The following is a 12,656-nucleotide window of genomic DNA, read 5'->3' as shown; positions in this document are numbered from 1 at the left end:
TGCAAAGGCAGGATGTCAGCGAGGCCAAAGTTTGGAGGCAGGAGCTCTGTCCTGTATAGAGGAGATTTTGAGTGAGAGGAAATAGCATCACTCGAAAAGAAGATTGTCTCCAGCTAATGCATTTCCCCACTGCTGCTGGGATGTTTATCACAGGACAGGCTTCACTTGGCTGCTGGGTAGTGCCTTTTAAAACTCCCTTCCAGCTTTGATTAGCCTTGCTAAAACTAAGGGCATCTCTCATTCATTCACTAATTAATGGCAGGCTCAGAAGAGGCTGGTATCCCTCATCGCTGCAGATTTTAACAAGGAGAAATACAAAGGTAGACTTAAAAATAAAAGCAATGCTCCTTCCTGAGCAGTGGTTTCAGTGCCTCGGAGATTACAAACCAGCCCTGCTCTGCGTGTCAGCAAGCCTTTCCAAAATAATGAGCCTCCTTCCGTCCCAAGCAGCTCCTGTTGCACTGGAGAAATGAGCAGAAAGGTATTATGGGCTCACACTCACCAGATGGATGTCCTGCTTTGTTCTCCGCTTACAGAAACCCCTACACATACAGTTTGGATTATCTTCATTGTAATTCTAATCACCACCTCTCTGGAAGGGAGGGAGGAAGGGAGGGATCCTTGCCTCGGTCAGGAGAGCTAATTAAAAGTTGTGAGTCATCCAGACTTCTCTGCACATTGGAAATGCTTTTGGAAGATCAGGTAATCTCTCATTCTTGGGGGAACCTAGTTAGCAAAAGGAAAATTAAGCAGGCTCCCCTTGGGCACAGAGCTGTACAAGAACAAATCCCGTTTCCCCCATGGGATACAGCAGTATGAATCACAGAGGTGCTTCAAACGTATGCAAACTACGCTTTAAACCAGAAGGGCTTGTACGTGTCCCCCAGCACAGAACCAATAACACCTCCTGTGCACCTAGGCCCACACTGGCCTTTACAATTCATTGTCCAGGAGGCTTTTGCATCCAAATATATGATGCAGGGACCTCTGTCTTCCCCTAAAAGAACTTCTGAACCCTCTGGCTGGTTCCCAGATGGTTGGGTACAAGCTTGAAGGCCTCGGGAAAGCGAGACCCACAAGACTCATGAAAATCAACAGCCCACAGCAACGCAAGGTTCATGCAGCTCCCCAGCCCCACAACCTGATTAGCCATAGAGCAATGAGTGCTGATCAATGTGCCGGGGGGAACAGGCCTCCCCAGACCCACTGCGGTGGGAAGGAGCTGCTGGTGGTGCTGGTGACAGCTCTGACAGCTTCAAGCAGGGTCAGGGCCCCCTGCATCACCTCGGTGCACACAGTCTGTGAGTGATAGGCCCCCAAACCCAAGGGGCTGGGAGGAGCTGGGGAGCACCAATGCCTCCATCCCCAATTCCTGGAGATACAAGGGCATCAGGAGAGCTACCCATGTCACATGGGACAGCAGTGACAGAGCCCAGCTTCCCAAAGCATCCACCACCACGCTGCTTCAGCCAAAACAGTCAAGATTGGATCCTTAAGAGTAGTGCACAGGCTCTTATTTAGGATGTTGACCAGTCCCTGTCATTTAGAGATGCTAGGTGCCTGCAGAGCCTGAGCCCTCATGAAGGTCTGTAGAGCACCCATAGGTGTCCCAAAGGACAAGGAATCTGTTTTCTCTTTGGCTACCATAACATAAATGAATATATTTACATTGTCATCTTTTAAGTGGCCAGTCCAGCATGCAGAGACTTTTCTGCTCTCTCCCCTCCCTTCTTTTTGAGAGAGAGTTCAAGCTGACCCCCTTGGGGCCGTGCCTCTCCTCTCCTCCCAAGCATTAGGATCATAATGAAAGCCCCAGTCAAGACTTTCCCTCCCACCCCTTTACACAGTGCCGTGGGAAACCGTGGTGAGCTGGACACGGATGCTGCTCCCAGCAAACAAAGTGCTGCCAGGTTAGGGACCAAGGGGATGTGGCTGCATTACTTGGCCATTCAGGGCAATGTCACCACATAGAGCTCAGGATGAGAGCAAAGCCCCAGACCAAGGCTGAATGTCCCCACTATCCTCTGGGGAAGACACTGAGCTGCAAGGGAAAAAAAGGTGATGTGCAAACCACACCAAGAAACAAGGGAAAACAGAGGAATGCTGCATCTGCCTCATTGTTTTGGAGGTTTGCTCAGCACCACAAATCTGTTTGGATTCAAATCCATTTAGCCTTTGCTTCATGGGAAGCCCGCAGGCCCTGGAGAACCCTCTTAGCAAAAGGATGCTCCATTTGATGCTCCCACCCTTCTGCCCAAGGCAAATCCAACCAAAGCCAGACATGATTTTACCAAAACAATCTGCAAGTTGATTTTAACTGGCACAGCCTGGACATTTGCAACCAGCTCATTCCAAATACACATTAGCTCTGACTCTTTGTATGTGAAGGTTTGGGCAAATCTGAACCATGTTTCTTCAATGCCTACTGAAGCCATGAACCCAGTTTGCACACCCTCAGCTTTTCCTTGTCCATCCTGCTGCATCCATGACATCCTCTTTGACAGAAGTTCACTGTCCCCCTTCCCTCTTTGACACCTCCTCCAAATCAGCGTTCCTCTGCAGCCTCAGCAAAGCAGTGTAATCCCTGGAGGGGTGAGCTATGGCCCAAAGTGAGGATGGGCGCCAGGGAACTCAATGCACTGTGCCCAAAAGCCACCAGCCAGTTTGCAGGGCCATGCTCCAGGATGAGCAACACGACTGAAGAAACACAAGCCAGAAACATCTCTCAGGGATCACACACGACTTGATCTGGCAGGTTTGCTGTCCCTGCCCTTCCCGGGCACAGCAGGCAGGAAAACACTTGGTTTTCCCCTCGATGAATAAGCACAGAAGGATCGATCAAATGCAGCGGAGTTCAATGCTGCAGCTGAAGTATGCACACACTGAGCCTTTTCTGCTACTGCAACACTGCCACTCATTTACACACCAGCAGTCTAAAACTATCTCTTTTGTACACCCAAATTGATCCTCACTCTTAATTAGTGCTCTCAGTTGCAGCAAAAATTCATTTGTTTCTTCCAAATGTGGCCTGATCCATTGTCCCTCTCTCATGACCTGTGAAAATTAGTCATTGAGCTCAGTGACAGTGGTAAGTGCAAAATGCAGCATCAAAAGGACATAATGGGGGCCTCTTAGGGCTGACAAAAAACCACTATTAATCAAGGCATGCTCAAGAGGTGCCAACTTACTGAGGCATGTGAGTGGCCAGAGAGCGGGCCTGGCTGTGGGAGGCTGGATGCAGAGGGATGTGGGGGAGCAGGAGAACTCCCCACCACCCCCCCAGACAGGCGGGTGTACATAGGGGGAGAACAGCCACCCAGGCACTGCTGCACCCTGGGCAGATGGTCTCTGCTCTGTGAGATCCAAGGATTTGCCCACCTGCTCTCCAAAAGAGCTTATGGAGCTGTGCTTTTCCAGGCAGCTCCTTAGTTTAGAGAGTGGGGATGGAGCTCGTCTTGTGAAACTCAAGGCATTGCTTTAGCTGGATCCTACTAGTGTCAGGAGCGATATATGGGACATCACACCAGAGCAGCAGCATCTCCATCTGTGTTTCCAGAGCTAGCACAAGAGCCTGTGGGTTCCCAGAGCCATACATACAATATTGTCCATCCAGCAGCACTCTGCACTGACCCTCTCCTGTGATCCCAGGATCAAGCTAAGGGGAAATACACAAACTGCACAGACAGACCAGAGCAGTGCAGAAGCTGCAGCAAAATCACGCAAGGAATTATCCCAGGGATCAAGGCCTGAGATGGACAAACCCGCACAGGTACAAAGCCAGGGCAGCCCTGCAGCCAGTGAGACAGCAGCAGGGCAGCTGGAAGGGTAAAGGACCAGTTTTAGCTGGTCAGGAATGAGAGAGGTCAGGGCTGGCCAGAGCAGAGGGAGTTTTAACATCAGAAAACCAAAGCAAAGGGGTAAATCTCTGCAAAATTCAAGCCCCAGTAGCAAAGCAGTGCGTTTAAACCCTCTCCTGCAAATCCATGTCATTAAACAGAATAACTTGGACTCGGCAAATCCAAATGACTCTCACTTTCAAGGTCCTGCATTCAGAAGCCCACAATGGAGAACAATGAGGTAGAGAAAAAGGCGAGGATCTTGACGGGGCATTCAGAGGCCATCTGGCCCGGTCAGCACCGCCAGCGCTGGGAACGGGCAGCGGCCTGGGTTGAGATTTAATCTGAGCCACTTATTGAGTGACCTCAGGCGAATCGTTTGACCTCCTTTTGCCTCAGTCAACCCAACTGTAAAATTGGGTTTAAAGCAAGAACCTCGCTGAAAACCATATGCTGTGCCTAGGAGAAGTGGGAGCAGACTCCCTTCCCAGCAACAGGGCTGTGGTGGTGGGTAGAGCTGAAACCAGAGCGGAAGAGGTGGTCCATGAAGCTGGGATCCAGCATCCCTTGGTGTCAGAGAGCTCCAGCCAATGGCTCTCCCAGGTCTCATCCTGCCAGTCCTGGGAAAGCAGCTTTGGGGCACTCACCCAAGAGAGGCGATTTGTGAGGTCTGCCCTTGCTTATATCACTTGTATCACCCAAAGGGTCCCCAAATCCCAATCTCATACTGGGCAGGGATCAGCACAAGACACAGCCCTGACAAAATCCAGTGTCCTCTACAGCTTCTGTGCCCGTTTATTTATTTACATCTTTCACTGTGTTCAGTAACTGTGGGTTGAAGCCATGACCAGAGCTTCAAGGCAAATACAACGATGCTTTCCTTTAACTCACTGGTTACCCACTAGATCAAGAGCATTGATTGCTCTGGTCAAATGCCCTCGAAAATCAATTCCTACTCACAGCCTTGCCAATGAATAGCAGCAGCAAGCAGCCCCTCTCTCACCTGGGCACCAGCCTTTCCCAGCACTGCGCACACCTTAACTCTTGGCAGGCTTGCAGGGAAGCAGTGGTGCATGGATGTTACTGGCCATACCATGTGGGACCCTTGCAGGGCAGAATGACAGTGAAAGCCATATATAACCATGCCACCATCACCAGCCAGCAGGCAAAATAACTGTCTAATTATAAATCCTTAAGCTGAGACAAGCCTAAGCAGATAAAAAGCTGGTCTAGGTGACAGCACCAAAGAGGTGCCAGGGTGATGACTGCAAGTAGAAGATTAAGGCAGCAGAGACCTGCCCTCCCAATTAAGGTAGCAGAGGAGAGTGGCCCCATGCTTCAAGGAGAGGCTGGAGGAAAGCAACAGGCAGAGGGACAGCAGTGTAAAAGCAGGTGAGGCTGGGCACCGTGCTGTGTCCCCAGAGCTGCCTGTGCAGGGACCAGTAGACCATCACCCCGTGTTACAAGAGCAGGCAGCAAACTCAGGAGCAGCTTCATGCTGCAGGTGTGGGCTGCAGAGATGTCAGAACTTCCTCAGCTGTGCTCCAAGAGTTAATTGAGACAAATAACTCAACAGTGCTCCTATTAATGAAATTCTTCTGATATATTTCCCCAGAGCTTTTCTATAAATGACTAAGTGACATTACTGCCTGCAGTGCAAACCCCCTGTATGAGAGATAACATTGCCAGAGCTCAGGTTGGCACATCCGTGTTAGGAGCCTCATGCAGAAGTGCAAGATGGTATTTAAATAACTACTGTACAGCTAAGAAATGAGCAGCCAAAAGAAATATGGTCTTAAAACGTGCCCAAGTCTCAGGATGAATCCTGGCTGTTACATGCAGACATTGAAATGCAGTGGGTGGTAAGTGACAAACTCTCTTAATCCTTCAAATCTACTAAAATTCCCAGTCAGATCTCTCCCATCTCCCCCTTGTGACTCCCGTATTTGTATGTTTGTTTTGCAGCACACACAGAGCCACATACTGCAACAGTACAGATGTGAGGCAGCACCATATGAGCATGTCCTAGAGGTGCCAAAAGAGTGGATGGAAGGAAATAACCCACCCACCTTATCCATTCCATGGGAACTTCTCAAGGTCCTTTTGCTTGGCTTCAATTCTTTTTCTTTCCTTCACAGGTAATTTTCCCCTCAAACCCACTGCTCTGGGCTTACCAAGAACCATAAGCTTTCAAAGCGCACACAGTAAACATCACTGGCATCAGGGCGGAGCCCTTTATACTCAGCATTTGATAAGAAAGGGCATTAAATGCAAGCAGAGCCACAATTGGTGTAAAGGAACACTCATTTGCGGATGGAGGAAAGTTGGCATGCAGCACTAGGGGTTAAACTGCAATAAAATGCAAGCAACAGCCAAAATTTGCTGGGAGTAACAGGACCACGTCTCCAGAGCTGCAAACCAACACCAGCGCACTTGCTTTAAAAGCATACCTTTACCTCAACACGTGTTTCACACAGCTAAAAACATGTCATCACAGAAATATCCCCCTTCCAGCAACGGATATTGTACATGCACAAGAAAACCCAACAGCAAAAGCCACGTGTTTAAGGTCTGCCTTGATGTTTTGAGCCGAGACTCGCAATCTGCATCCAAACAGTGGCATTGCCCAGGAAATACCTTGGTGACAACTTTGGTGCCACCTTATTTAAACCTTAATTTAAAATGCTAACTTCATAATGAGTGGAACAAAACTGTGTAAAAACATTTCCCACTCTAATCCTAGTTTGATCCCCTCAGTATGGCCTTCTTTTGTAATTACATCCCTTTGTGATCTCACTCAAATGCCTTGTATTGTGACCCATAAAATAATCAGCCCCCTTTGTCTCTCCCTAATCCTTTTAGACTTCCTTCTTGTCTCTATACTCTTATAAATGCTGCCATTATTTGGGCTCAGCAGCTCTTCCCACCACCCCAGAGCCTGGAAAGGGGGCTGCAGGTTAAACCCTGAATATATTTTGTGCAGAGGAGCTGGAACGATGGGAAGATCTTTGCTGCTTTAAAAACCCCGCAATTCCCAACCTCCTCCCCTAGCACACAGCTTGGCAGGAAAATCAACTTGTGAGCATGCAGATGCACCAGACTTCCCCCTTTTGATGTTTTGGAGATGACCTTAAGACCCTTGGCCTGGAGGTCGCAGTGGTCAGTGTGTTTGGTCATGCTTGGTCCCAGGATGGGCGAGAGGAGCCGCTGCTGCTGTCTGCAGGGATCAGTGCAGGGAAGAGTCACGACATTGCCTTGCCTGGGTTATCAATCCTGCCTTCCTGCTGGCAGGGTGCATGCCATGGACAGCCAGGCACAGTGGGATGGAGAAGCAGGATTTGGGGCAGGATGCAGAAGGGAAGGGGTAAGGGAGCAGAGAAGGGCACAGGGATGTGCACTGCTATGCTTGGCTACAAAACTGTACTTCCACAGCAAGACACAATGAGCAAAGAGCCTTAAGATCTCTCCAGAGTTATTCTCAAGTCCCACAGTACTTCAAATATTGGGCAGGTCCATTTCACCCAACTTCAAGAAACCTCTTTGGCTCTAAATTGCACAATTGACTTATTTTCCCTCTTTTTTTTTTCCCCTCACAGCACCAGCTCAAACAGGGAAAATTGCTACTCTCAGGCTGGATGCGTGTGGAGCCTGATCCAATATGCAGTTTGATGGTGATTTCCAATTAGTGGTAACTGCTTGTTATTGAGTGATATAATCAATGGGTCTTACTCCACTGCCTGGGCTGTGATTTATGATGATGTGGAGCCAGCTCCATCAAATTACAGCATCGGCAAAAAAGGGCTGGAAATGCCATGAGGCAACATGATCGGAGTCAAGGAAGACCAAGTTTAGCAAAGGGTGGTGATCAGAAGAAAGGTGGCTGTGTTTTGGGGAGCTCAGCTTCCAAAGGAGTGGACTCCAGCTGTTACTATTGCTCAGAGAGTATCTTCATCCATCAGTTTCTGGCACGCAAAGGGAAATACAGCTCCTCAAAGAGAGCCGTGAAGACACAGCCAAGCAATGCCTCCAGAGAACGCTCCGCTACAAACTGATTTTAATTAAGACAGCTTGGAGTCACGAGAAATTATGAACTGTCATTAGGAGGAAGAAAAGATCTGTATTCAATAACCTTGATCAGATTATAAAAACATGTTGCATTCCACAACCTTTTAAACTAACACACCAGGGTTTGAACAGTCACAGAAACAGCAACTGAAAAGAATTCCAACCAGTGTGTCAGGCACAGGGGGGGAAATGCCTCTGCTCAAGCCAGTCATGTGTAGGCTTCTTGCACGCTTGTACTTGTGCAAGAGAAGGTTACACAACAAAAACATTATCTCTTTAGCACCTGAGCCACCAAACCACAAACCATCCACGAACTCAGCCCCACTGCCCTCCACTGAGCATCTTTAGTTAAGGATAATGCCATACAGAAACTCCCCTGAATTCTAGTTAAATCCATTCAGTTTAGAGGCAGGTTTTAAGATAGGGAAACTACATGCACCTCGAGCCCATGGGGGCCGCAGGCACAGCAGTGGCTGAGAGCAGCATATTCTTCCAGTTAAATTTTCCTCAATGCCAAGTGTCGAAGTAAATTTGAAACATAAAAATATGATATCCAGCCCACATTTCCTGAATGCAAATATGTACATTCCTTCGAGCCAAGGAGATTATATTCCAAGCAATAACACAAAGCCAGGGTCTGTAACGGTGATACGAGACTAACAGCCTGCCTTTGAAGACAGCGAAAAGTGCAGCAGAGCTCTCAAGGGGCTCTGCTCTGTCAGATCTCTTTTATTCCTCAGTAGCAAGGCCTTGATCAACTTTCAAGATTTTTGTTTGTGAAAGGTTTTTATTTCTCCTCTGCTTTTGTGTTCAGATGTCAGGCTCAGAGGGAAGATCAGCACTGGGATGAGGTTTTACCCACCGGCACTATTTACTCTGCTCTGAAAAGGTCTGCTTGGCACTTGTTTTATTTCTCCTTCCAGGCAGCCAGCACCCATTTCTTCTATGCAATGGTCCCATCATCTCGAAAATGGGATAATTACCTTCCTCCTTTGTTTGACTTGCTTACTAGGACTTAGGGCAAGGGAAATCACTACTACTTGTGTGTAACCACCCTGCGACACGGGGACTCGAAGGTACAACTGTGATTCATTCTTAAGAGATTTCATCTACATTTAAGCCAAGTCCTAAAGGGCAAATGTGTGCTCCTGAGGTTCAGGCACAGCAGAGAGCTTGCCCTGAGCAGCAGGTTACATTTGTCCACAACAAAGAATCATACAATCACAGAATGGTTTGGGTCAGAAGTCACCTTAAAGCTCATCCAGTTCCAACCCCCTGCCACGGGCAGGGACACCTTCCACTAGAGCAGGTTGCTCCAAGCCCCTGTGTCCAACCTGGCCTTGAACACTGCCAGGATGGGGCAGCCACAGCTTCCCTGGGCACCCTGTGCCAGCACCTCAGCACCCTCACAGGGAAGAATTTTTTCCTAATATCTAATCTAAATCTTCTGTCAGCTTAAAGCCAATAAACCACCCCATTTTATTCCCATTATCCTCAGGCACCTGTGGCATCGGGGCCAGGTGCCTGCTGTTTTGTGCTGGCTGCACCCAGACCTCTTCTCAGGGCTGGCAAGAAACCAAGCCTGCAGCCAGAATAGAGTCCAGAGCGTTTTCAACACAATCTTTTTCATTTTGATTCATGCGAAACGATGGCTACAAAAGGAAATGCTATTCAGGGACACACAGCACATCACATACATATTGATGCAGGAGAGAGATAACAGTGTTTATTGACAATCCTCTATCCCAAAGGTAATTCCTCCAGCTCTCATGTCTCCCGTTTACAGGTCTGAGAAGTTTGGCATTGTGCTTGTGCACCACCCAGCTCCCAGCTCATAAATGCCAGAGGCATTCAACAGAAGTGCTCCAAGGTTCAGCACCACAAGACTGACAAGTCTGAGATCCAGCTGCTAATCTGGCATGGACCCAAAGCCCTTGGCTCCTGGACAATGTCACTTCTTACAGTGCTGAAAAGCTAGGTTTGCAGATGGCCACTTCATGCACTCGGGGATTGTTATACACAAGGGCTGGAGTGTTCCCTTGGTGTTCTGCCAGCCGGCCCCGGCACTGCAGGGAGCGGGCAGCACTGCTCCCAAAGGCCCCCCCCAGTCTGGGGAGTGCAGCAGCCCGGGGACCTCAGCTCCAGACTTTGCCGTAGACTCTTCCACAGTGTGATTTGCAAATGCAACAGAAGCTGCAGTAAGTGGCTTGGACAGAAAGAAGAATGGTAACCATCTCCCAGACAAGACGGAGAACCCTTCAGTAGAACTTACTTAACAAACCAGCATTCAGGCAGGTCTTGGGGCTGCACCAGACACCTGTCCTCACACCCTGATATGAATAACACCCAGCAGAGACTTGACTGAATGCAAAAGCGATTAGTGGCTGCACCCCCAGAGCCCACAGTCTGTGGGTAAAGCTGGCCACCAACACACCAGGGATAGAAACCACCAGGACATCTCCGCTCTGCCATCAGTCCAGAGACAAATACAAAGCAGCAACCAGAGCTGGCCAGGGGAATCCAACAGGAGACCCAAACAGGACCAGCACTGACCACAGTGATGCAATGGGCTTAAGCTGGTTACTGTGCAGGGCTGGAGGCACAGCCTGCCCTGTAATTCTTCCCCACCTGTAAATTTCATTCCCTTGCTGACATTTTCATCTCTCTCCTCCTCCGGGTTCCCCCACCAGACAATCCGTCTGGTGTTGTTAGCCTTGCCCCCAAAGGCACTGCCACGCTGGGTAGTAAATAAGACCTTGCTGCCTCCACATTGCCTGCCTTAAATAACAAAGTGAAAGAAACCATGACCTTTAGAAGGTCTTTGCCTATGGTTTGGAAAGCACTGCCTGCCACGCAGAGCTCAGCCGTGCTGCACAGCAAAGGGACTTCCAAACCCACGGCAGGAGAGACACAACCACAGAGCACTTCACCACATACCCCTCTGAGACAGGGAATTTACTGCTGGAAGATGGCTTTTAGTTTCTCCCTGAGAAGGCCGATTAGCTCTTATTTCATACCTGGACAACTATACAGATGAGATGCCCCACACCAGCTCCAGGTTATTTTCTCTCTTCCCTTTCTTTAATCCCGCCCCTTGAACACCCAGCACTCACCACACTGAGAGCAGCAGCTTCCCAAGCCCCTTACCGGATTGCCCCATGAGGTACAGGCGGGACAATGCCCATACTTACTCGCTGCCTGAATCTTGGCCTTCCTGCTCACCACCAGCCCGTAGTGGTTTTGTGCCATGCAGTCGTACTCGCCTTCATCCGAGGACCCATCTCCCCGGAGCCTCTGGAAGCGGGAGACGTAGAGTGACCCGTTGGCCAACATGAAGGCATTCTCACTGTCCACGATCAGTGCGCCATTCTTCCGCCACGTGATGGTGATGGGCTGGATGCCCTCCACCTGGCAGTAGAGGATCAAGGGTTGCTCCTGTACAGCTATGTCATCGCTTGGCTCCACAACGAACGCCAGCTCGGAGGAATGGCCAAGATCTAAAATGAAAAGAGAAGGACAGAGTCAGCAGCGTGTCCACAAGGAGCAGAAAGAGCCAAATGCTACAGCAGCAAACAGGAGATGATGAAAACATTTCAACATAGGGCTAGAGGGTGCACATGTTTCAGAGAAAAACAAAACCCTGGAGCATGTTTTGCCTCCCAAGGCTTTGCTCTCAAAACCTCAGGGTTCAATTTCCAAAGGCACTATGGTGGGCACTCACTGCCTTTGGAGGCTGCCTTTGGGGAAGGGGATGGGCATGCACACCCCTCTGGCAGCTTGTCAAACCCCAGCTCCACTTAATACTCCCCTGCACATTGCCTCTTCACCTCCCTTTGCAGGGGTGCAGCAACAGGCAATCCAAACTTGCACAAGCATGGGACATCAACCACTGCCATCCCAGGAGCAGAAGTTGACACCAGAAATCCAGCCCTCTCCCCATGTAACCAGCAGAGAAGGGGCTGTGCCATGCCCCAGACCCGCTCACAGCACAGCCGGCGCGGGGAAAAGGAGGATCAGCAGCTCCTGATTCAGACCATATTGCCACCAGCATCTCCGCAATGCTTCTCCCACTTGGCAGAGCAGGAGGCTGTTGCCTCTCTCACATAACAACGTGCCCTTCTGTCACTTTGGTCTCTCTCACGCTGTAACAGGCAAACGATGGTGCTATTCAGTCCTTAATGAAGAGCAAGTTAAGCACCGAAATACAAAATCACAATGTTATGGCTCAGCAACACAAAAGGTTTCTTGCAAAGCAATTACACTAAATGATGTCCATGAGAGAGAAGTTACTGCAGAATTTGACCCAACAATAGGCAAACAGTTTCTCCCCATCATGCAGATACATCCTAATTTACTTCTTTTGCCAACAGAAGATTTAAGCACGGTGTCTTTGGCAGGTCACGCCTCACTAGGTCCAGCATACCTTTTTAGGGTATAATTTGCCATACAGCCATGATCAGATGCTACAGATGATGACAGAAATAGAGCTATTGTGTAAAGATTAGCCCAAAATACACACTGACATGAAAGACAAAGAGTGACCAGGAAACAGGAGTCATATAAATAGCTGAAGGGTGGAAATGCATGACTGGCGGAGTATATCTATTTTTTATAAGAGCAGCAATGAAGAAGGAATTCCAGTAGAGTTAGAAAACTACAATTCCATCCAAATACGTGTAGAACCTTTCTAACAGTTCTCTTGTGCAACAGCCCCGCAAAGGGTGGAGGTTTCCAGCTGCTCAAACTTGTGATACA

At 49.0% G+C, this 12,656-nt stretch overlaps 1 protein-coding gene across 1 annotated transcript in view; it reads right to left on the bottom strand.

Annotated features, from left to right (window-relative positions):
• IGDCC3 (immunoglobulin superfamily, DCC subclass, member 3) overlaps positions 1-11,398 on the bottom strand; it is a gene marked incomplete at both ends in the record, with an annotated part of 86,449 nt that extends 75,051 nt beyond the window's left edge. The window contains one exon of the mRNA XM_010011204.1: positions 11,093-11,398. Coding sequence (XP_010009506.1) covers positions 11,093-11,398 — 306 coding nt within the window. The remainder of the gene's footprint in view (positions 1-11,092) is intronic.
• Positions 11,399-12,656: the final 1,258 nt, after the last annotated feature.

This window comes from Nestor notabilis, unplaced genomic scaffold (assembly GCF_000696875.1).
Source record: "Nestor notabilis isolate BGI_N333 unplaced genomic scaffold, ASM69687v1 scaffold9483, whole genome shotgun sequence".
NCBI classification, from domain to species: domain Eukaryota; kingdom Metazoa; phylum Chordata; class Aves; order Psittaciformes; family Psittacidae; genus Nestor; species Nestor notabilis.
Note: the sequence above shows the minus strand (reverse complement) of the source record. Positions and strands in the feature narration are given on the sequence as shown.